The sequence below is a fragment of the Python bivittatus genome, unplaced genomic scaffold, assembly GCF_059951505.1.
Source record: "Python bivittatus isolate LINGU-HERP-01145 unplaced genomic scaffold, Pbiv_v1 ctg000480_np1212, whole genome shotgun sequence".
Taxonomy (NCBI): Eukaryota; Metazoa; Chordata; class Lepidosauria; order Squamata; family Pythonidae; genus Python; species Python bivittatus.
Genome location: NW_028277075.1, coordinates 87,885,651 through 87,910,551, shown reverse-complemented (window position 1 = coordinate 87,910,551; position 24,901 = coordinate 87,885,651). Strand labels below are relative to the sequence as shown.

The window sequence follows — 24,901 nt, the reverse complement described above, 5'->3', positions numbered from 1 at the left end:
TTTAGCCTGTTTTGCTAATGTAGTGTGCAATATTAAAATGTTCTAAACCTACTTTAGAAAATTTGCCATATACATTTATACCTTAGTAACTTTGGGTATAGCTATAAAATTTGAATAATTAGTAGTTCCACTGTTGCTTAAAATGTTTCATTATAACAGTATTGTATACTTCTTGCAAATGTGTTATTATGTTAATGATCGTTGTAGTCCACAGTAAAAACTACAAAGGAGAAAGAAATATTGGCTTCCAGTAAAGCAGAGGGCATATATATGGTTTTGTAACATTTGCTTTATGTCCAAGAGATGTATTGGAGAACAGCAAAACTAGAATACCAGTTGCTAGTGCATCAGGAATGTATTTTCCTAGATTGAGTGCATGTGAAGCTTCCTCTAGAATAGAAGTCTTAAAATGTGACACAGTGTCCATTGAAGTAAAAAATTAGAATGTGATTGGCTTGACTGTCATGTTGAAAAGTATATTAGTATAGCTTAATTCAATAATTACATTAAATCAGATTTACTTTATGAGTTTAAATATGGGCTAAATAACTGTTAGTCTGGTCTGCTTTAATATGGGGTCCTGCATTGAGCAGGGGATCAGACTTGATGACATAAATGTCCATCTATGATTCTGTGATTGCAAGATTCTGTTTGTTTTTGTTGAATGTTTGTGAATTATTTGAATATGTACATAAAATGTGCTTATTAAATTACTTTTATTTAGAGAAGACTAACATCCCTGAATCTACCACATCATATAAATACTTAAGCAGGATATCTTCTTTTGCAAACATGTTTAAGTTAATGTTTATGCTGGGTTGTTGTTTAATATTTTGAATTACTTTAGAAATGGAACATCCTGATACATTACTAAGTGTAGTTAAGTCTGTAGCTGCATTAAATGATTGAGAAAACATATATTGCATATGCATTTACTTATCAATACACTTTATAAAATTTGTGCAGCTGAGCTTATGCACAATTTCCACCAATTTAGTGCTTCTCAAATCTAGACCAAGCATAGAATTGTGGTTTTATTGTTATACATGATAAAAATATATTTTTGCTGCAGAAAAATGGAATTTGTGTAAGCATAGCTCAAAAGTCTTATAAGTTTGTATCTTTAGGCCAAGGTGCACAAGTTCTGTTAGCTCTAGAGCTTCCAGACATTGCATTGCATGCTGAAGGCCACACTCCAGAAGTAAATGGTCAGGACCCCAATATGGTAAAGGGTATTTCAGGGTTTTCAGTGAGGAAAATAGTGCATTAAGGTTTTCTAAGACTTATCAAAAGTAACATATTTTGCCTCTTGAATTCTCCACTATGGAAAAAATGTTTCAATTTCTTTGGCTTCATCTACTCTGGGAATCATAAAATGGTGCTGGTAGGTTAAACTCATCAGTAAGGGCACACTTTTTCCACTCCTGCTTTAGGCTTCAGAACTTTTTCAAGAGGCCATATAAATATGCCATACTTAAAGCTATACATGTATTCCCAGTAGATAATATGGAGTGACTAAGATAAGATTGAAAGAGAAGTTATTGAGTGAAATTGTCTGGGCTTGCTAATAAATCTCAGTTCTTCCCAATAGTCTCTACAAGTGTGCTCTGGTTTTGAGAACTGGACTTGGGATGATTTTAGGGATACTGTACACAGAAAAGCAAGGAGAAGACAGAAGACATGGAAGTTCATTGTGTGTCTGGAAATCCTCCCATACAATATTTTATGTAGACCAGTGTGCTGATCCCTAGACAGAAATAGTTTTCCCCATGTTGCTACTAAACATGGTTAAGTATGAATTGTTATGCTTGAGCAATTATAACTTAACAATTACTGCCAAAAATGTGCTTTATTTTAGTAAGATACCCAGAACTTTAGATAGCATAAATTATACAAATCTCTTGCCCAATTGCCCTTTCTGAACATTGTTCATTCTATAATGAAAATATTTAAAATATCCCTCTATTTATATCTTTATGGTGAAGAGTTTCCCAAGAAATGCTGCATATGTGAGAGAACCTTTTGTTAAATGGATTTTGACTGTGACTTTTGTACCTGTAATAAAACTTCTATCTGTACTGAATAGCATTCTGCTCTGTAATAACATCTGACCCACTGCTGAACTCTTTATTTCTAAATGTTTGTTATCAATGAATAACTATTCAAATCTATGCCAGATTTTTATTAATGGAATTCCCATGATAGTTAGCCTGATAAAAACATTAGGACACTTGTGTGGTATGCTAGATTTGATCATTTGTAAATTGTCTTAAGCACTACATGAGATAAGAATAGTCTGAACATTTTGTAAATAAAGTAAAATATCATTCTTTTATTATGTCAGTTTGTTCAGATTTTCTGACAATCACTCCAAAACAGGCTGCATGGTTAAATATAGCATTTTCACATGATTTAAATTACTTTAAAGCAGGTGGGTAATTTGTGGTCTTCCAGAAGTTGATGATCTTGAATGCTAAATAGCCCCAATTGGCGGGGAGGCCTGGTTCTGGAGGTCTACAGGCTGAGCGACCATCACTTATTTTTATGTATGTATGTATGTATATATGTATATATATAAATTTATTTTTATTTATATTTCAAAGTTAGATACCGCCCAACTCACAAAAAGTGCATACATACACACACACACACTCCATGTTCCTCTTTGCCCATGGATAATAGTAATTACATGGTGTACTATTCAGCCCACAAGATGTACAATTCCTTGGTAGGATTATCTTATTATTTATATTCATAATTCTTAATTTAATCTTTCTGAGTGTGATTAGTTTAATATTGAATAAATCTTTAGTTTTGATTAGGAACTTTAAACTGGTATTTACAATTTATGTATGTCCTGTGTTTGCTTTTTAAATAACTTGTGAAACAGTAAAAACTAGACTTTGAAATTTCTCCTATGGGAAATTATTCAAATGTGTACACATCTGGACACCCCAAATCTCATTGTGGGAAATAAAGTCACATGTCAAAAATAGGAAATATACCTCACTGGGTGACTTTGAGCCAGTTACTCCTCAGCCCAACCTACCTCACAGAGTGATTGTGGGGAAAAATGGAGGAAGGTGTTCTTGTATGCTGCCTTGAGTGTTTGGAGGAAGTTGGGATATAAATCTAACAAACTTATTTCCTCTCTTTTATGCAATACAATGAAATCTTTATTTAACAGCCCCCCCATTTAGTGGATGTAGTGGATGATATTTATGTACAGGGATTCCCCCCAAAATATCAGCCACGTCTGTTGCTTCAAAGTTGTCTAAGTTGAATCAGGCAGTTAAATGTATGTTAATGTTATGTTAATTTTGCATAATTTGTGGCTATTTATATCATTTGTAGTAAAGATGTCACACAGATAATGTAATTTGTGGCAATTTATGTTGTTTTATGCCAATAACACAAATCATGAATGAAATCTTTTTCATAATGTCTTTATAGAAATAACAAATCACTGCAAAAAGTGTAATTTACTATTTAAAAGACATTTGGATTAAAGTCACCCCTTTTCTCCAATAATTAGTTTATTTAACCAACTTTGGATCTAGAGTGAAGGATTTATACGATTTGAAGAGAAACCAGAGTATTTTGGATCTAGAGCAAAAGATAAAAGTAATGCAGAACCAGCTCGATCTACTGGAAGTCTATTAAACCAGAGTTCTAATTTGCACAGAAATAGGAAAGATAGTTCTACTTTGACTTCTGTTTTATCAAGTTTATTTTTACTTCATTCTGTTCCTTTTTTTAAAAAAAAATGATTTGTAGTTGACAGCTCAACAGCAATAAATCTAATAACCATCAGTAGCTAAAGCCTAAAATCCTATCAGTAAGAATACAGTGACAGAGATTGTGGGGTTGTCATCATAGTGAAGTTGGCAAATAACGTGAATTTCAAGAGAGAGATTGATAATCCTCTACAGAACCAAGAAAGAATCAAGATTAATGGTCATGCATTATTTACCAGAATAGATGACTCCTACCTATAATGATATGTAGTTAGAGTGTATGAAAGCATACCTGGCTAGAAAGTAAGGAGCATTAACACAGTGGAATGTTGATCATTATTACAGAGGCATTCTAAGCCTATTATAGTACCTTACAGACACAATTTTGCTTATATAAACGTGAAGTCATTTTTTCCTTCATATTTATTTACAGCTTACATGGAAAAGAAGCATTTATTCTTAAATGAAAAATTAAAATTAATGTATAGACTGTATAAGATTTTTCAGTGGCTAAATAAGGTACTTAATTTGGAGAGTCTATCAATATATTTGAATTACTGACATTAATTAGTCTGCTGGCCATTTCATATTATAGAAGTGAGCAGTCAGTCACCTGCATGCACCACCACCCCAAGCCCAGTTTCGCAACTCCAGGTTCAGCAAAATGTGAATTATGCAGTGATGTGATTTGCAACTTTAAAAGACAACTGTCAAAATAGGTGTGTAAAGCCTCTTGATTAGGCTATCATATATGGACTCAAAACATCCAGACAATTACTAGATAACAGCAAAAGACACAGTAGGCTAACAATTTTGCCATAGAAGCTGGTCATCCAGATGATTGCAGACCAGATCTGATAGCCTTACTCTTGGTAAATTTAATGCACTTTATTAGTCACACACATATATAGCTGTTGCCAAAAATTTGGTTCCAGTAGTTTCTGGTGACATCATCAGCAAACAGTATCTATTGTTCCCTTTGAGATCATCATCATCATCATCATCATCATCATCATCATCATCATCATCCATGGATTGATAATTATTGTCCATCTCTGTTGGGAATAATATTAAGGATAGTTTTAATTGAATTTGTAGCCATCCATTTGGTAAATAGGGACTTCTAAAAAAAATAATATCAAAATGCTATCAAGTTGACATAGCATTGCTTTAAGAATAATTTCTGAAGACATTGAATATGTTTAAATATAGATAAAACAAAAGTTTTTGTTTTATCTATATTTAAACAATTAACCAATTAGCGATAAGTGTGTGCTGTGCTGCAGTAAGTACATAATATTACAATTTTCACATTTATCCTGCTGTTCTAATAAGAATTGTTATTGGTCACCATTTTATCACATAGCAATATTACAAAGCACAATTGACTATAACTTGGCATTTCCAGATATATTGAGAAGGGGCATCCTTGGTGGGGTGGTCAAAAAGTCAAGATGGTGGCCCCCGCAGATGCCCCTGATGTTGGGACTATTGTTCCCATAATTCTGAAGTCAAGGGCATTTCCAGTGCATCTGAAAAAAGATTGGGGAAGATTGCATTATATAATCCATAAATGTAAATGATAATGACATTAGTGATCCTTTAAAGATTTTGTATATTTAGAAGGTATAATGATTTTACCAGTTTACTGTTTGTCAGGTCAACCAGCAATAAATGATAGTTTTAGACATAAATTTCTTTGATCATTATTTAAATTATGCAAACAATAGTTTCCCTAGCAGTGGGAAACGGGACTATGTAAGAATTGTGCAAAACCTTTGAAATAGATGCTTTGCTATACATGAGAGCCTGTATAAACTACTCTTTTTGAATCATTAAAGCAGCTGTGTTTGCAGGTTTGCTAGGAACAAACCAAAGTGCCTATGTGTGTACATGCACGTGGAATCAACCAGGAGTATCTTTTGAAGCAACTGCATAAGCCTTTGAAACAACTGCTTTGTCAATACAGTACTACTTGCCAACAAATAATACTTATTAACACCCTGCACAATTGGCTTGTTGTGTTAAAACTCCTTCTAGCTGTTCTAAAAACTGATATAATTGGAACTTACAGTGCAGTATATGAGATCAAGTAAAACTTATTATAGGGTGAATAATCCTAATAAAAAGTGTTCAGTAAATGAAGCATCTTGCAAAAATCCTCAGTTCATTTGTGAGCTTACATCCATCCCTTCTTCAACAGTACAGTAATCCATGTGAACTCAGTTCTGGTACAACATTACATGGGCTCTACTTGGAAGACTTCTATGTCTGTAACCCACTGTTCCCTATGAACCAATTCCAGTTTGCTAGCTAAGAATGTGAAAGTTGTAGTCCAGCAGCAGGTTGGGAAGATTTTAAAATGTGTCAGGCTGGAGAAAGTCATCCAGATGAACCCCAACAGGTACAGAAGTGAATAGGTCTGTATTGTTGTTTAGCAATCGCCTCATTACTGGTATGTGTTTAGTTTGTGATAGATTGACAGAGGGAAGGAGTATGGCATGCATTATAGCATGCAGATTTTCTCCTGCACCAGTGATGCATTATTTTTTTTCTCCCTCATAAAACAGAACTTTGTGCTTTAGACAGTTGAATTTCATTTGGTTATTTTTACCTGAGTTTTCCATTCTGTCAACGCAATTTGGAATGTTGTTCCTGTTTCCCAGTTTTGTATTTGATAAAGATTCTTTTCTGCTCCTTCACAGAAGGCATTGGTAACAAAAATACCCAATGATACCTAACTCTGAATTCTATTAGTTTTGTAATTCTTTAGGAAAACGTTGAGTGTTGTTTTGAGTAATATAATATATATGTATGCTTGCATTAACAAATTGAGATTTGTTTAGAATACAAAGGAGAAATCCCACAACATTATTTTCTTCCTTGAAACTTTATAGATGGTAGTGAAAAATCAGTGCCTCCCTCATATCTTATCCTAGTCTGTTCATTCTTAGTTTTATTCTATCAGGATTTTAGCTAAATGTTTTTTGTTTTTTTAATGAGGCAAATTTTTACACTCATTATTATGAGTGCTAATAAAGGGTCCTATAGAAGATAATTTCAATACATATAAATGATTGCATGTACAGGCAGTCCTTGTTTAATATCCATTCATTCAATAACTCTTCTAAGTTAGGAACCACAGGCCAGCAGGTGAGAGCTACAAGTGGGTGGGTGTGTGCCACTGCCCCGCCAGGAATGGAAGGGGCTGGAGCCCTGCTGGCTGGGGTGATCCTTTGCGCTGCGCCTTGCCACACGCCATTGCCAGCCAGGACAATCTTTCGCTTGCAGGGCTGGAGCTTCTTGCCATGCTGGGGCACATTTTTTTCTATTCCCTCTGCCCTAATTGCACACCAGTGACATCAGGCCAGGGTGGAGGGACACCCTAGTAGTGAGGCTCTTGGAAGACTGCTCCTGCAGTGGCGGAGTCATAGGCGAGATGGGCCCAGGCAAGTGGTGTGGGGCACTTCTCATTGGGGTGTGGGAGGAGATGGGCTTCAAAACAGGAGCTGCTCTGGGGCTTGCTGTGCCACAGCTCTGGGGCTGCTTCCCACACTGTGGCTCTGGGACTTCTTGCTGTGCCGCGGCTCTTCAGCTTCTTGCTGCGCCGTGGCTCTGGGACTGCTTGCACCCTCACACACCTTCCCTCACCCGGCAGCAGCCACCCACTGCGCCTCACTGGCCACCCGTGCACCCTTGTGCAGCCATCCCCGCTGCACCTCGCTGGCCACCAATGCAACCTTTACCATCCCTGGTGCACTCGCACCTCACCAGCCACCCACACACCCTCGCACACCCTCTCCCTCCCAGTAGCAGCCACTTATGTACCTGCCAGCCTGCTTGCAAGCCACCTGGGATTTGCAACTTCCTGCTGGCTTTCCTACTGACTTTGGTTGTTGGAAACAAGCAGGAAGTTGCGAGGAGGTCCTCGCTTAACGACCTGTGATCCTCTCTTAATCATGGCAACGAGGACTTTAGGGATTGCTGTTACTAAACAATGCAATCACGTGATGTCACATTTTACAACTGCATCGCTTAGCGATGGAAATTCTGGTCCCAGTTACCATTCTTAACCAAGGACTACCTGTAACCAAAATGTCTCTAGCTATAGTGTGAACGGGCATTGTATCAGTTCTATGGATCTTGGAACTAAAAAATATATAGCAGAGTTATAGTGGATCCTTTGTCAGTTCCTAATTCCAATGAAATTTCATAGGCTGAAAATATAATTTTTGTGGCTTCCTTTTTATTATTCCCCCCACCCCACCTCCTCCTGCTTCAGCGTCAGACTGAGTTATTGTTCAGAGGAACTGAGCTGACTGATTTGCAAGGATACCAGATCTGGACTCCAAAAACCCAGGAGATCACTAAATGGCACTCCAGATCTGGTAATGCTACCCTTTGCTAGCCATAAAAATTGATCAGTGACAGCCAGAGGAGACATTGATAAGAAATTTAGTGCTAGTGCTACAATTGTTCCACACAAGCATACATACACTGGGCTATAAGCTTGTGTGTAAATATTATTTGAAAAGACTAATATTTGTTGCAGCAGTAATTATTGAACTGAGTGAGCTGGTCTGTGGATTGTCTGCATAGTATTTCCTCTATTCCTTCTTCCTTTTTATAAATTAACAAAGGATTATTTGTCTGCAACCTTGAAGTATCAGTTTCTTCCTCCAGCTTCACAGACTACTGACAAATGGCAGTTAAAGAGTTGTTCCTTATTTTAAATCACTATAGTTTAAATATTTACTCAACTAAGAAAAAAAAATGCAGACCAAATATGCATAGCCAATGATTACTTGAAAAACATTTTTTTTGGCTGAAAGTTCTAAAGCAAAACCTACTTTTTAATAGATGAAGTAGATGTTGCTTGTATTGTTTATATGGATCTCACATTTACCTAAATTAATTTTTAACTGATTGAGTTACACCAGCTGTCCTGTATATGAATAACTTCAGAGCAGGTATTTATTAGTTACTATTTAGCAATACGTGAATAATATTTGAATTCTAAACATGTTATTTTTTCAATATAACTTACTTAACTGTAATATGTCCATTAAATTTTTATTAACTGGTTATATTTGATAATATTTATGTATTTTTTATACTTACGTACCACAATATCTTATGACTCCAAACAGTTTATAATAGTAAACTATTAATAAAATAAAGTATTATTAAGAACCATAGCAAATAATAACAAAAAAATAAAAGCGATAATAAATAGCTACATATTACCACTGGTGCCAACTCAAGAATCAAACGAAACTAACTTTTGAAAGCCCAGTGGAGAAGTTCTGTCTTAAAAGCTTTAAAAAAGATGCAAGGGTTGACACCAACTGGATCTCTGTAGAAGTGAGGCTGTTCCAGGAGGTGCAGCCCACCACAGAGAAACACCTTCTCCAGTCCTCTACAGTTATCATTTCTTGCATCTGGGAAACATCCAATATTCCCTGTTGGGATGAGCATACTGGACAGGTAAGTTCTATTTGGAGGAGATGTTCCTGCAGATACCTGGGAGCCAAGCAGTGTAGGGCTTTTAAGGTTAATAACAGCATTTTGAATTCTACCTGAAAACTTACTCAAAGCCAGTGCAATTCTCCAGTATCAGTGTTACATGCTTGCAGGTGCTCTCATCTGCTAAGATGCAGACAGGTTCATTCTGTACCAATTGCACTTTCCAAATAGTTCTCAAAGGGTAAAACACATTGTAGTAGTCTCTTGTGATGATAAGGCTTGAATAAGCATCACCAGGGCCTCCTGCACCAGGTAGTTCTGAAACTGATGCACCGGACATAGTTGGTTTGTTCATTAGATTTATATCCTGGTGTGATCAAGCAATTCTAAGTGGCTAGAAAAAAAGTTTAAAACATCCACAGTAGGAATAAAATCAGCATTGAAAAAGGTAACTTTGAGTTTGGCCACCTGCTTTCTAGATCCATGCCCCTCCTGGCCAACTAAAGCTCCCCAAGGGGTGTCATGTGAGTGGGTTCTAGGCATGGTGAATTCCTCCTTGGGTAAAAATTTTCATCCAGTATCTAACCTCCCCTTTCTGGGGAAGGTGGTTGAGAAGATGGTTGTGCAGCAGCTTCAGGGGACCCTGGATGAAGTGGATTATCTGGATACCTTTCAGTCTGGATTCAGGCCTGGGTATGGGACAGAAATGGCGTTGGTCACGTTTTTAGATGATCTCTGGTGAAAGCAGGATGTGGATTGTGCATCCATCCTTGTTCTGTTTGATCTCTCAGCAGCCTTCAATACCATCGACATGGTATTGTTCTGGACCAGCTCTGGGGACTGGGGGTGGGTGGCACTGTATTGTGCTGGTTCTCCTCCCTTCTCTGGGATTGATTTGCCCTCAGCCCCTACTGTGTGGGGTGCTGCAGGATTCAGTTCTTCCTCTACTTCTGTTTAACATCTACATGAAGCTGCTGTGTGAGCTTATCTGTTGCCATGAGGTGAGGTATCATCAGTACACTGATGATTCTCAGTTATATATCTCTGCCCCCGGCAAATTAAGCAATGCTGTTGATTTGCACAACAGCAAAATCCTGGTGTGTGGAAGCTGTGGGGATCTGGATGGAGAACAACATGTTTCAACTGAACCCTGGTAAGACAGTGGCTCTGGGTTTTGGGGCCTTGTTCTGAGACTATGCCATTGTTGGTACTAAATGGGGTTGCACTGCCTCAGACAGACTGGGTGCCCAACTTGGGGTCCTCCTAGACTCACAATTCCTGCTTGAAGAGCAGGTGGCAGTCGTAGCTAGGAGGGCTTTTGCACAGCTTTGTGTTGTGCACCAGTTGCTCCTGTTCCTGGATCTGAGAGCTCTGCTCACTGTCACCTCCTGGGTGGACTACTATAATGTGCTCTACATGGGGCTGCTCTTGAAGAGTATTTGGAAGCTTCAGCTGGTGCAGAATGCAGCGGCATGGACAGTTATATGTGTCCCTAGAACGGCACATGTTACACCTCTGCTCCGTGAGCTGTATTAGTTGCCAGATTGCTTCTGGGTCCAATTCAGGATGCTGGTTTTCACCTTTAAAGTACTCCATGGCATGGGGCCAGGTTATTTGGGGGACTGACTCTTCCCAATTAACTCTGCCTGTTCCATCAGGTCTGGCAAAAGAGGTATGTTGCAGGTCCCGTCTGCTAAGGACATATATCTGGCGGGACCCAGGAGACAGGCCTTTTCTGCTATGGCACACGCCCTGTGGAATGTCATCCCCCCCAAGGTGAGACTGGCCCCATCTTTGATGTCCTTCCACAAGTCCCTCAAAACCTGGTTGTGTCAACAGGCTTGGGTGGATTTCGAGGAAATGGCTATCCTATAACATCTAATGCTCTATCCTAGCCCTTTAGTCTGATGATGATGATGATGATGATGATGATGATTTTTTAAATATTATTTACTTTATGGTTTTTATTGTATGCCATCCAGAGTCACATTTTGTGAGATGGGTGGTATATGAATATGATAAATAAATAAAAATAATGGTTAAAAACAAATCAAACACAGATGGCTCAGTCTGATTAGAAAGAACAGAGTTCTGTTTTCAGCATCTTTCTGAATGTGATCAGGGAGGGGGCTAGCCTGATTTCCACAAGGAAGCTATTCCTCAAAAATGGTGTTGCTACTGAGAAGCAGCGCATCCTGGAGAAACAGCAACACTGTTTGTTCAACCTCAGCTCTCTCCTGTCCCATCCAGACTTCCACTGCCTCCAAGCTTTGTGTCAAAAGTTCCACAGCATCTGTGGTCTGACCTAGAATGCATACTGATGATATCTTACCATGAACTGACAGATAATCTCTCCCAGTGGTCTTGTGTGTTTGTTAAAAAGTAGTAGAGAGAAGAATAATTCCCAGTAGAATAGTGGCTATTTAATTATTTGTTCAGTGTGGTTGCTCTGTATTGAACTGGAAAGAATAGGAATATTTTAAAGTTTATCCTTTCTTCACACATATGGCATGATTCGGTTCTTTAACCTTAAGAATCTACTAGGAAGATAAACAGGAATAGATAACTGTGATTCTGCAAAAAGACATTGGAATACTCTTGAAATGCTGAATCATAGATATAAGAATTTACTATGGGTAAATCTACTACTAAGTTGTAGATTAATTATTACATATACTACTAATATGAGATTATAATATATTGCCAGTACCAGGGTCTGCCAAATAATTAAGACTAGTTTGTTATTGAACTGGAAATAGAAAAGTGTCTCATTGTGATTCCTCAAAGAATTATGCATTTTGCTTTTCATGATTTATGCAATTCCATTAAAATAATGGGTTGAGATTAGAAAAATCCTTAAGTATATTTGATTCAGTGCAGCCTTTTTGGAAAAAAAAATCTAGATCAGTTTATAGCTGAGTATCAATATTTCTCCTATTCTACTTGTCCATTTTTTTGTTTCACAATATAACTTGATAGCCATCTTACTATTCTGAATGAGAAATTACTCTATTTAAAATGAACTTTAGATCTTTGAACAATAAAGTAGTAAAACTGCAAAGAGTTTGACTTAGTATTAGGTGTCCTGAGTGTCTGCCAATAGCCATGTTTATTTTTGTGATTCATTCTTCTGCATTTTTGCTAGAATAGCTATGAATATTTTTAGATATGCTGAGCTGTGCAAAGTATAGGCTTTACTGGAAATACATCTTAACATTTTTCTTCTAATCCTTAAAAATAGTATGTAGAAGATCATTTCCGGCATAAGATACTAAGCAGTCTTTTATATTGTGAATGGTGTTCTGTTTTATTTTCCTGAGTTTACCATTTCTGAGTTTTGGAGTATTGCTTAACCTATGTTCTTTTATTGAAACTTCCTTCTCTTGCATTAACAATCTGATCTTGAGTGTCTTTCCTCAAAGTAACTCCTGCTTAGTTTAGTAGTATTATGCTACTGTGCAAATGACCAAGTATAGGACAGAATCCTAAATTTTCAGTTTCAAAACTTATTTCAAAACTTATTAGTACAGGTAGTCCTCAGTTAATGACTGCCCTGTTTAGCAACTGTTCAAAATTACGGCAGCACTGAAAAAGTAATTTTATGACCAGTTCTCGGACTTACAGTTGTTGCAGTGTCCCCACAGTCACATAATCGCGATTTGGGCAGTTCTCAACCAGTGCGTATTTATGACTGTTGCAGCATCCTGCAATCACATGATTGTGATTTGAGAGCTTCACAGCTGGCTTCCGACAAGCAAAGACAATGGAGACACCAGCAGTAAAATCGCAAGTCACAATCAAATGATGTCTCACTTAATGACCATGGGTGATTTGCTTAACCGCAGTGGAACTGACATAAGTCTGGCATGGTCACATGATGTTTCAATTAATGACAGTATCGCTTAGTGACGGAGTTGCCGGTCATAAGTACAACTTATGCTGTACTTCTTAGCATAAGGTTTCTCATCTTCATCTTTACATATGATCAAAAGTTGTGCATTTGGCAGCATGCCTGCATTTACCACTGCTGCTGGAAGGAAGGTGGCAAGGGTAGGTGGCAGCGGTGGAGTGCAGGGCACCCAAAAGGGCAGAGATGAGGTGGAGATGGGTGGGGGGAATTGAAGCAAAGGCGAGGATGGCAGAGCATTTATCTGCCAAAGGGAGCTCGTTGGGCCCAGCCAGGGAGGAGGCAGTGGGACAAAACTGGAAGTTCATGCAGGGCAGGAGAAGTGTGAGGTCCTCACCTAATGAAGGCGCAGTCCTCACCTAATGACTGCAACCGGGACTACCGGGACTGCCGTTACTAAGCAGTGTGGTCATGTGATGTTTTGCCTAATGACTGCTTCACTTAGTGACAGAAATTGTGGTCCCAATTAGGGTCATTAAGTGAGGACTACCTATATACAAACACCCCTGGCTCCCCCCATAGATACATCTCTTATTTTAAGTTATTTGATCCTTGTAGCCAAGGTGTAGATAGTCTGATGCCCTCCAGATGTTTTGAGAGATGTAAAAACCTTAAACCAGTTTGAAGTGTTGAATGAGATTGGGTACTTTGAATCAATTTGGACATTTAGAAAACCTTTGCACATGTGTGAAAACATGGTTTTCTGAATCAACTCAGAAGTTGCTATCCAAATTGGATTCCTGATACAAATCAGATCAACTCTAATTTGTACACCCTCAATACGGAATACAATACATTTTCAAATGTTATGCAAGCATAGTAGTATTTTGTAATATTGTTATTTGGCTATTTCCATTTTATTTTTCATAGTAGTATGTCAAATTTTGGTCATTTACCAGAGATGAATTTAAAGCCCAGGTATATGTTCAGTTGGGCATGCCTTAGTCTGTTACTGATTTCCCTGGACTTTGATACAGTTAATCCTATGTATGGTGTTGCTTCCTTTAAACTTTCCTCATTAATTTGATAGCACAGAGAACTTGTTTTGTAATCTGCATTGTTTTAAACAAATGTAAATATAAAATGCATGTCATAGTATTACTTACCTTTAAATAGTGCCACCAAGAAATAGTTTTGTTTGTACTGGCAGAATTTGTGTTTAATATCTACCATGGATAGATATATAAATCTAGGCAAATACATAGAAATAATAATTTGATGATGGTGATTTGGAAAATGGACCAAATAAACCAATCAACCAATCTATAAAGTATAATCATTTTGTATTAATAACTAATAATAGTTATTTGCAGTTTATAAATATAGTATTGTATTCTGTTCAATTATATCTTTCTACTTAAAATTGAGTTTTAAAAATTGCTGAACTTAAATAAGTGCTTAATTTGTCTGGGTGAGTCATCATGCAAGGTTTATTATGCAAATGAGACTGACTACATCATTATTGTATTGAGAAGCCACTGGTGCATATTATCTGAAGAATGTGAAAGACAGTATTAAAATACCAAAGCCTCTGAATATTATTTCACTTAGAAGAAAAAATATATGTGATTTAGTGACAAAACATTTTACTTCTCCATTACTGAGATGCAACCCTACTCTTCAGGCTGACATACAACTGTTTTGTTAATACTCAGTGCTAGGGCACTAACAAAATCACTGCCATAGGAGAAGCTTGTCTTTTCACAAAACAGCTATCATTTTGGATATAGTAGTCACAAAGTGCCCACACACTGTAAGACAAACTGATGAATTTATTCTCTGATATTCTCTCACTCTTCTGTCATCATAACTTAACTTTCTTTTTTCCTTGGGCAAATAAATCATCGGACTGTGGCTATTTACCAGTTTTATTTTCCAACAACATGTTTGGGGAGCTCAGAGACATTCTCTTAAATAGAGATGATATCAAAACCTGGTTCTTTGGTTTCTAGAATGCCAGCTTCTCAATTAATATTTTAAAATAAGCTTTTAAATTTTTTTAAAAAATCATATGGGGCAGGGATCCTGACAAGCACTAAGAGTGTCCATGGTTACCATAGAAACATATTGCTTGTTTCCTTTAAATATGGTTCACAAAGTGTCTTTTTAGGAAGGGATGTAATAGTATTGTACTTGCATGGCATTATTATTTGAATGACTAAAGACTACATGACATACAAATAATAACCTTAACCCTCTTTTATGACTGATCTTTAAAAATGTCAGGTACAGGAAAAAGAGAAGGAGGCAAGTTATTCAGACCCAAAATACATACACTTCATTGAATGCCAGATGGTGAGAGCAAATTGGATTCTGAAAAATAACAAGCAGAAAGGCATTTCAAAAATCTCTATGAAAAGCTTCTGCTTTTAATTAGGAAATATGCCACATGCGAGAAGGAAGAACAATCAATGGTACAACTATTGCAAAAGAAAAACATGAGCTATTTACAGAGAAAGGTGAGAGTTGATGCAGAGAACAAAGACAGAGGACAAATGAACTGTTAAGTGTATGGATGGACAACAAAGCTGGAGCCAGGCATAGGTTTGCTAGGTTCTGTAGGACTGAGTATGACTGCTTCAGTCTGAGTGCACGTAGTGGCTAGGTACATTGCTTATGGACATATGTTGAGGATTTTTGGCATTATAGCATGTAAAGTTAAATCTCAAGCAAGCCTGGAAACAATTATTTAAATTCTCAGCCTTCTCTCAGCAAAAGATAATATTTGTTTGTTTACTTACTGCATTTATATCTCACTTTTTCTCTGGGACAAAGGCACAAAGATAGGGTTTTTTTCCTCATTTTATCACTACATCAACGATCCTGTGAGGAAAGTTGAGCTAAATAATTGACCCATAGTCTTTCCACAAACTCCATAGTTGAATGGGAAGTTTCACTGGAATGGCATTTAATAATGACATAGAAGATGATGAGAGTAATAACTGAAACTGAATTCGATTTCTGTAATGGAATAATGATTCCTCTATTTTCTAGGGAGCAAATATTTATCTTTTTTTTTTTTCCCCCTTAACATCCTAGATATACTATGGTGGTGGCAGAAATAAAAACTGGGCAAGTCTTGAGAGGGATGGATTTTATTTATTTATTTACTTCCTTCCTTCCTTACAGGATTTGTATGGCCACCTATCTCATACGATGACTAGGCAGCTCACAATAATCCATAAGAGAGGGGGTTTAATCATATGGCTCATCAGGCTAGTGGGTTCTAAATGGAAAAGCTTCCTTTTTCAGCTAGAATGTTCAGCTGCAGTGAAGCTTTAAACATCACTGGCTGGGCATGCCTTATTACTTCTGTATCTGGCTCCCATATTTCATGAGGAGTTCTTTAACAGCTACAGCCAGTGCCAATGCAATAAGGCAGTTCAGCAACCATAGCTACCCTTGTTCCCTAATTCCAGTCATTAAGGTATACAACAACAAAATAGTTCCAGTGATTACACATGATCAGAACTGTGGGGATATATAAATGCTCCCTTATTAAAACAGACGTAGCCCACTTTTCTGAAATGCATCTTGTGGGGTGGATAAATCCACAGCAACTCCAGCAGTAAGGACAGAGATGGGTATATCCCCCATTCGTAGTCATCTAGCAATTAAAGTATTCAACTATTGGGTGAAGATTTTATTTATGGACCCAGATAGATAGATTACCCAAGCTGTGTTTCAGAGAGCACACTGAATATGTTTCCTTGGACTTGGGCTGCCCAACTTTCAAATAATATTTCACAATATGGATTCTTTGTCCAATTCCCAGTCCAATCGGATCTGAAGGCCAAGAAAAGTTTCAAACAAAGGGTCTTGAACATTGCTGCCCAAGATGATATCACATATTTCAAAAATCAGCCTCCCAGATAGAAAAGCATTTACAACTTACATGCCCCAATATCTTAGAAGAGCTTTCAGTAGAGCACATTTTGAACAACTAGATTCTGTGATAAGATATGGGAGGTTCCATAGAGTTCCATTCAAAGAAAGACTGTCTGATTGCAAACTGTATTCTATGGAAAGGACCATTTACTTAGATCCTTACTTAAAAACTAAAAAAATATTGGGACACCCAGGAGAAACAGTCTTACTTCTTGCAGGAAACAAACCTGCATATCGCTAGCAAGACTTCAATTTTTATATCAAAGACTATTTTGAAGAGGATAGACTACCTAGAACAGATTGGGGTTGACCTCAGGGGTGACAATTTATTATAAATATGCCCTGCTGTTTTCTCTCTATTGCTTTTATAACTTTTGATATGGTCAGACGACTAACCAATACAATTTACTGTATTATTGTATTACTTCTGTATCTGCATTTAATATACCTTAGGATTGTCACTTGGAACAAAAGTATTATCTTGTGCTGCCTGTCTTCACAGTTCTTACAGGCCATGTGTTGAAAGATGTATAGTTGGCATCAGCATTATCTTTTCAATAAAGTCCTGAAAGATTTAGGCTAATGGCTTTCAGGGAGGAGACTGTGTTGCTACTTAATATTTTTGTGCATCAGTATTTCTTCATGTGACACTGATTTGTAAATACTGCTGTTTTGCTGATCACTTTTAAGGTAACTTGTTTATGTTGCTTGGTCTTTATAGGTATACCAAACTGGGATATGCTGGTAATACAGAACCACAGTTCATCATTCCCTCATGTAAGTGTTTTTGGGCATAGTGTTGTGGTTTTTAAGGATGTAACTACATCATCACTTAATTTAGCCCACAGTCTTAAGATTACCAATACTTTTGAAATCCCATTTAAATGAAGTCTTACATTGTATGTGATAGATTTCTTTTTGAAACTACTTTATGTGTTTTCAGAATAATAGGTACCCTTAGGATTTACATTAATATGTGAATTTATAAGGGGGCAAATGAATGTTTTGATCATTGTATTTATAATTTGTTTAATGGAGAATCATGAAGAAACATGTAACAGATTAGTACTGAGTTTATGTTCAGGCCCTTTTTTGCTATTTTATCAAATTGTGTCTTTTAACTAAAGTTATTCTGATTAGGATGTAGAACAGAATTAACTTGCTGTTGGAAATTTTCATCCTTTTTGGTAGTTTGGCATTGGACAAATGATTAGTTGAGTCTTGCTGCAGCGGACAATTCATTTCACTGACTAATAAGTAGAAACAAGTGCAATTAGACCAAAAGAAGATTAAAAGAGGAAGTTTAATTAATTGTCAGGACAATTGCAACCTTGGGTCTTATATTGATCCAGGATTTTACCATCTTTTTTGGGGGGGGAGTGCTTGGCTATTCTGGATGAGTAACAGCAGTATTCTACTATAGAAAGCCAGCTGGTATTGAATTGCTGGTTTATTTTGCCTTGTATGACTCACTTCCCTTATCTGTTTAGCAGTTTTTCCTTGGAAGCCTTTCCTGGTTCTGCCTTTCCAAATGCTTATATCCACTTTCTGTTGCACTGCATGAATTGATGAAATTAATTTTTTTTTTTTTTGGTCCTTGAGGACAAATTCAGGAATAATGCTAATTTCAATTGCTTATTGTATTCTCTCATTCAGAATACAACTAGTTAACATCTAGCTCCTTTAAAATTCCCATACTTCCAGTGAAGTTATATTACTTTCAGTCCTCCTCTGTTTTAAATGCTTCACATGGCATTCCTTATTCAATATTTCCTCATTTTTTTCCTATAAATACACTACCCTACTATGACCATCAACAGATATTCTATATGGTTTGTTAATCACAGTTTAATTTAACCTAACCTTGGTTATTAAAAATGTCAAAACAAATGTAACAATAACTGTGACTAGTTCCCAAAAAATAAAATGAAGAAAACATGTATGAGAAGTAAGAGGAAGGGCAGTGTCATCTCATGGTTAGAAGGATAAATAGTATTCTCCCTGACGGTGACCTGAAGTAGTTAAGTGCAGATAGAAATCAGAATGTGGCCATTGGTGAACAAGAGAGAGAAATCAGTAGGCTGAAGTAAAAGATGCAGGAGTTCAAAAGATTAAGATGAATGTAGACCATCCCAAAACAAATCAGTAAACAAAATAAAAAACAAAGTGAGAATTGAACATGATCAGTGCTTCCAGAAACTGTGGGATGTTTGAAAATGAGAACTGGGGTGATTATGGGGAATGACTTTGCCTGGTTGAACTCCTTAGTACTTACAGTGTCCTACATGAAAGAATATTTGGTCTAAAAGTATCATTCTTGATATGGGGTAAGGATAGCTTGCAGTATTTTGTGGCAGATCCTACCATGTCTAGAAAGTGATGTATTGTGATGCTTTAATTTGGATACTTGAACTGAGCAGAGGATTGGACTTCATGGCCCTTCTGTCTCTGTGACTCATTGTAACATATGTACTAATTTTTCATAAATTATATAGTTTTTCATAATGCTTTGCATAAATAGCACAGCAAGTGGCAACCCAAAACCCACTTTCACTGATTTTATTAAATCTAAACATGGTTGGACCTAGTTGATATTTGAAGGAGAAAGCCTCTGAAAATCTCATAACCGGGGAGCTGTAAAAAACACTGGAAAAAGGCAGTAACAAACCACTCCCATGTTGTTGCCTATGAGTCAATATGGACATCTTTATGCAATCACCAGGTAAAGTCATTTGGGAGAGACTTTACCTTTTGCCTTACAAAAGGGTATACAGTGGGGCAAAAAAGTATTTAGTCAGCCACCAATTGTGCAAGTTCTCCCACTTAAAAAGATGAGAGAGGCCTGTAATTTTCATCATAGGTATACCTCAACTATGAGAGACAAAATGAGGAAAAAAATCCAGAAAATCACATTGTCTGATTTTTAAAGAATTTATCTGCAAATCATGGTGGAAAATAAGTATTTGGTCACCTACAAACAAGCAAGATGTCTGGCTCTCACAGACCTGTAACTACTTCTTTAAGAGGCTCCTCTGTCCTCCACTCGTTACCTGTAGTAATGGCACCTGTTTGACCTTGTTATCAGTATAAAAGACACCTGTCCACAACCTCAAACAGTCACACTCCAAACTCTACTATGGCCAAGACCAAAGAGCTGTTGAAGGACACCAGAAACAAAATTGTAGACCTGTACCAGGCTGGGAAGACTGAATCTGCAATAGGCAAGCAGCTTGGTGTGAAGAAATCAACTGTGGGAGCAAGAATTAGAAAATGGAAGACATACAAGACCACTGATAATCTCCCTTGATCTGGGGCTCCATGCAAGATCTCACCCTGTGGGGTCAAAATGATCACAAGAATGGTGAGCAAAAATCCCAGAACCACACGGGGGGACCTTGTGAATGACCTGCAGAGACTGGGACCAAAGTAACAAAGGCTACCATCAGTAACACACTATGCCGCCAGGGACTCAAATCCTGCAGTGCCAGACGTGTCCCCCTGCTTAAGCCAGTACATGTCCGGGCCCGTCTGAAGTTTGCTAGAAAGTATTTGGATGATCCAGAAGAGGATTGGGAAAATGTCATATGGTCAGATGAAACCAAAGTAGAACGTTTTGGTCTAAACTCAACTCGTTGTGTTTGGAGGAGAGAGAATGCTGAGTTGCATCCAAAGAACACCATGCCTACTGTGAAGCATGGGGGTGGAAACATCATGCTTTGGGGCTGTTTTTCTGCAAAGGGACCAGGACGACTGATCCGTGTAAAGGAAAGAATGAATGGGGCCATGTATCGTGAGATTTTGAGTGAACACCTCCTTCCATCAGCAAGGGCATTGAAGATGAAACGTGGCTGGCTCTTTCAGCATGACAACGATCCCAAACACACCGCCTGGGCAACGAAGGAGTGGCTTTGTAAGAAGCATTTCAAGGTCCTGGAGTGGCCTAGCCAGTCTCCAGATCTCAACCCCATGGAAAACCTTTGGAGGGAGTTGAAAGTCCGTGTTGCCCAGCGACAGCCCCAAAACATCACTGCTCTAGAGGAGATCTGCATGGAGGAATGGGCCAAAATACCAGCAACAGTGTGTGAAAACCTTGTGAAGACTTACAGAAAACGTTTGACCTCTGTCATTGCCAACAAAGGATATATAACAAAGTATTGAGATGAACTTTTGATATTGACCAAATACTTATTTTCCACCATGATTTGCAAATAAATTCTTTAAAAATCAGACAATGTGATTTTCTGGATTTTTTTCCCCATTTTGTCTCTCATAGTTGAGGTATACCTATGATGAAAATTACAGGCCTCTCTCATCTTTTTAAGTGGGAGAACTTGCACAATTGGTGGCTGACTAAATACTTTTTTGCCCCACTGTATATTTTACTGCAAAAACAGGGTATTAGTTAAAAAGAAAATTTAAAGGTTTCTAGAATATTTTTTAAAAATCTATGTTATGAATAGTTTCCTTTGCTAATGTCATATTTGCAGTAATTTTTCTCCCTTAGTTTATGACATTTCAATATGGCTAAAAATGCCAATTTATTTTTATTCACAACACTGAGCATTTATAGATTGTGAAACCACTGGTAATGTATGTAGTCTTCTGTACATTTTAACATACTTTAATAAGCTTCCATTACATTTTACTAGTTATCTTTTGGAGGTTGAAGTAGTGCTCAAAATATAATCTTATATTTGTTTTAGAGCTTTTTAAAATTCTCATGCAGCATAAATCCAAGGCAGTCATTTTATATTGCAGGAATAACTCCTCTCTTTAAACACCATGGTAACCTATTTTAAAAAAAAAATCTATCCAGATATAATTTTCAGTTCATAGTGTCAGATGCATTGTTTTTTTTCCAGTGCTATTTTTCCTTTTTATATTTTAACTAGCCAAAGATTTAGCAGCAACGTTTTATATCTTATATATGATAGCTTGTTATTTTTGTAATCCAGAATCAGAAAATATACAAATAGATGAGTGTTATTAGTAGTGCACTTGAGTAATAAAATTAGGTAATGTCTTTCAGCAAGTGTAACAGCATTGGTAGAGTTGATTTCCCCTCCTATCCTCAGAAATATCCTTTGGGAGGGGGCCTTCTAGCAGCCTAAGAATAACCAATTGACCACTATGCATTATTAGATGTTCTTTCCCAGATGTATCTTCTAGACTATAAAGGAAGACAAACAATAATGTTATACATTTTCACAAATTCAGCTGCCACCAGTTCATAGTGGGACTTTATCTCAGGTATTTTTTTTGTTTTTCTTTGAACCACCAATAACCAGGCTGACCTAAATTCAATAGGCACAAAGCGTTGGAATTTTAGATGGAATTTTGTGTCTCCCTTCAATGGCTGGGGGGAGACTTTTATTTTACAAAAAAGAAAAGCTTACAAATAAAAAGGAACTGTAAATGTCTTCAACTAGTTCAGAAGTAAATCTCAGTAATAAAACTATTTTCTATTTTAGCTTGCCATTTTCTATAAGCTCTTTATCTACACTAAATACTTTAAAGTCCAATTTCACTATATTCTCATATCTTTCTGTTCTGTATCTCTTAATATTTTTGTTTATTGCTGATCTCTATACTCCTGTTGCTTAATCCCTGTATATCTCTATTGTCACTCTCTAAAGAGTTATACTCCTTTTTCTACAGAGTTTGATCTGTCTTTTATCGTTTTTTAGTTAATGCAGAGCTCCCAGGCAGCCATCTTTTCTTCCTTTTCCTCCCCTGCCTCCTCGCAGTGCTGCTGTTTCATTGGCAGCTTGGTCATCCTGATGATGGGGGAGGGCAGAGAAGGGAGGGGGAGGAAGGAGCACAGGGTTTATACTCTGCTCAGGCAGTCTGTCCTTCTGCAGACTTTATCACTTATAAAGTGTTGTGATCACTTGATTATTTCCAAAGTCCAGGGTCTGTGCTCTGTCAATTGCAGAGTAATATTTGTTATGCAGACTTTTTGCATCTTCTAATGAGGAGTTTTATGCTCTGAGTTAAAGACGAAAGTTTTATCTGGTTAAAGTGATTAATTGATTATGTACCATCAAGTTGTTGTAGACTCTTAGTGACCTTTTTTTTAAAAAAAAAAATCATCATAATTGGCCCAGTACTTTTTGGTTTATAATTCTGCATTATTATGCATATTTAGAATCTAAACTGAACATTTTTGTCAAATAGAGCATGGGTAATAAATATTTGTTAAACAAAAGAACGCTAAGAAGTAAGAAGAAAGCTCTGTGACATAACATTCCAGGAGTTTATTGCATAATAAATGGTACCATATAAATGTGATAAGATTGTGTTTCTAGTATAATGCTTTTTGCTTGACATGAAAAATAATTTAATTCCCACTTTATTTATATAGCTGAAGCACACTGTACTTAAGCCCTTTTCACTAAATCAGAAATAGTAAAATCTCAATTTGAATGACTTCTATTTAATAGACTTTGAATGTACAGAACCATTTTTTCCTTTTTTTCTTCTCTTTTTTCTCTCTCTTTGCATTTTTCTTTCTCTTTCCTTCATGTTTTATAATTTTCGTAGTTTGCAAGTGCTCTATCTCTCAACTCTGCTTGATCGCCAACACACATTGGGGATCCCAGATCTCAGACTGTCTTCAGCATTCTACCCATATCTACAAACTCTATTGTTGATGTTGAGTTGAAATTTGGGCAGTGTGACATGTTATATTGATCCTCCACTGATATTGAAGTCCGGCCTTATTATCCTTACTTATAGGTTCTACAGGAGATAATCATCAGTTAAAATGGAATATTTTCTTCAGGTCAAGTGGAAGAACTAAGCAAAGTTCTTTTAGTAAAACTGTTTCAGTAAAGCTGTTTTGTGTGTTCCAAATGTAAATATTAGAACACATTTTCTTTTTTTCATGTACTGAATATTGTGAACAAATACAATTAACTCTTTTTCTTTTCTTTTCTTTTCTTTTCTGTTGAAAAAACAACATTCAGATTTAAGTGACATTTGGATTTAACACCCAAATGCATTAAATGCTTCCAGTGGTGCATTAAATAGAGGGTTCACTTCTATTTGAAATTTATTTTTTCTAGAAAACTGGATAAATATACCAACAGTAATATCCTTCAGAGTTGTAAGTCTTTGCAAAGGAATCAATATTTATTGAAAATTTAGGATATAATTCTGTCTGTAATTTGTCCTTTTTTTCTTACAATAAAGGTATTGCCATTAAGGAATCTGCCAAAGTTGTTGATCAGGCACAAAGAAGGGTTATGAAAGGTGTGGATGACTTAGACTTCTTTATTGGGGATGAAGCAATAGAAAAACCCACATATGCAACAAAGGTATTTAAAATAAAAGGTGGCATTTTTTTCTCTTTTTTTAAGCAAAGTATTATATCCTATATATTTATTCTTTAGTCATAGGAGAGCAAAATATTCACTAGAAGCCATGAAAGAGAGACTTGTCTAACTTTCAGAGATTACTAGGATATTTGAATTTAATTTTCCTTATACAAAATTAATGTTTTAAGTACTGTATCATATAATTTATTATAAACAGCAGTTTGTTAATATTTCAGGTTATGATATAAAATTTTAAGATGGTTACTAGTATAAGTTATGACAAATAATTTAAAGTAAAAAAAAAGAAGAGCAGTATCATAAAATATACAAACAATACACAAAACATTGTACAAATAAGCCAGAGCAAAGTTAAAGGCCTTGTTCTATATTTATTCATATCTATGTGATTCTACCATAACTTTAAAACAGCTAATTTTTTTTTAATGTGCATATTTTGAACAGTGGCCCATTCGCCATGGCATAGTTGAAGATTGGGACTTGATGGAGAGATTTATGGAACAAGTTATCTTTAAATATTTAAGGGCAGAACCTGAAGACCATTATTTTCTTTTGGTGAGTATAAA

The 24,901-nt window shown here is 36.6% G+C and overlaps 1 protein-coding gene across 1 annotated transcript in view; it reads left to right on the top strand.

The window, feature by feature from the left end:
• ACTR3 (actin related protein 3) overlaps positions 1 to 24,901 on the top strand; it is a 39,738-nt gene that overhangs the window by 2,600 nt on the left and 12,237 nt on the right. Inside the window, exons 2-4 of the mRNA XM_007421820.3 lie at positions 17,720 to 17,775; positions 24,193 to 24,317; positions 24,780 to 24,890. Of these exons, the coding sequence (XP_007421882.1) occupies positions 17,720 to 17,775; positions 24,193 to 24,317; positions 24,780 to 24,890 (292 nt within the window). The remainder of the gene's footprint in view (positions 1 to 17,719; positions 17,776 to 24,192; positions 24,318 to 24,779; positions 24,891 to 24,901) is intronic.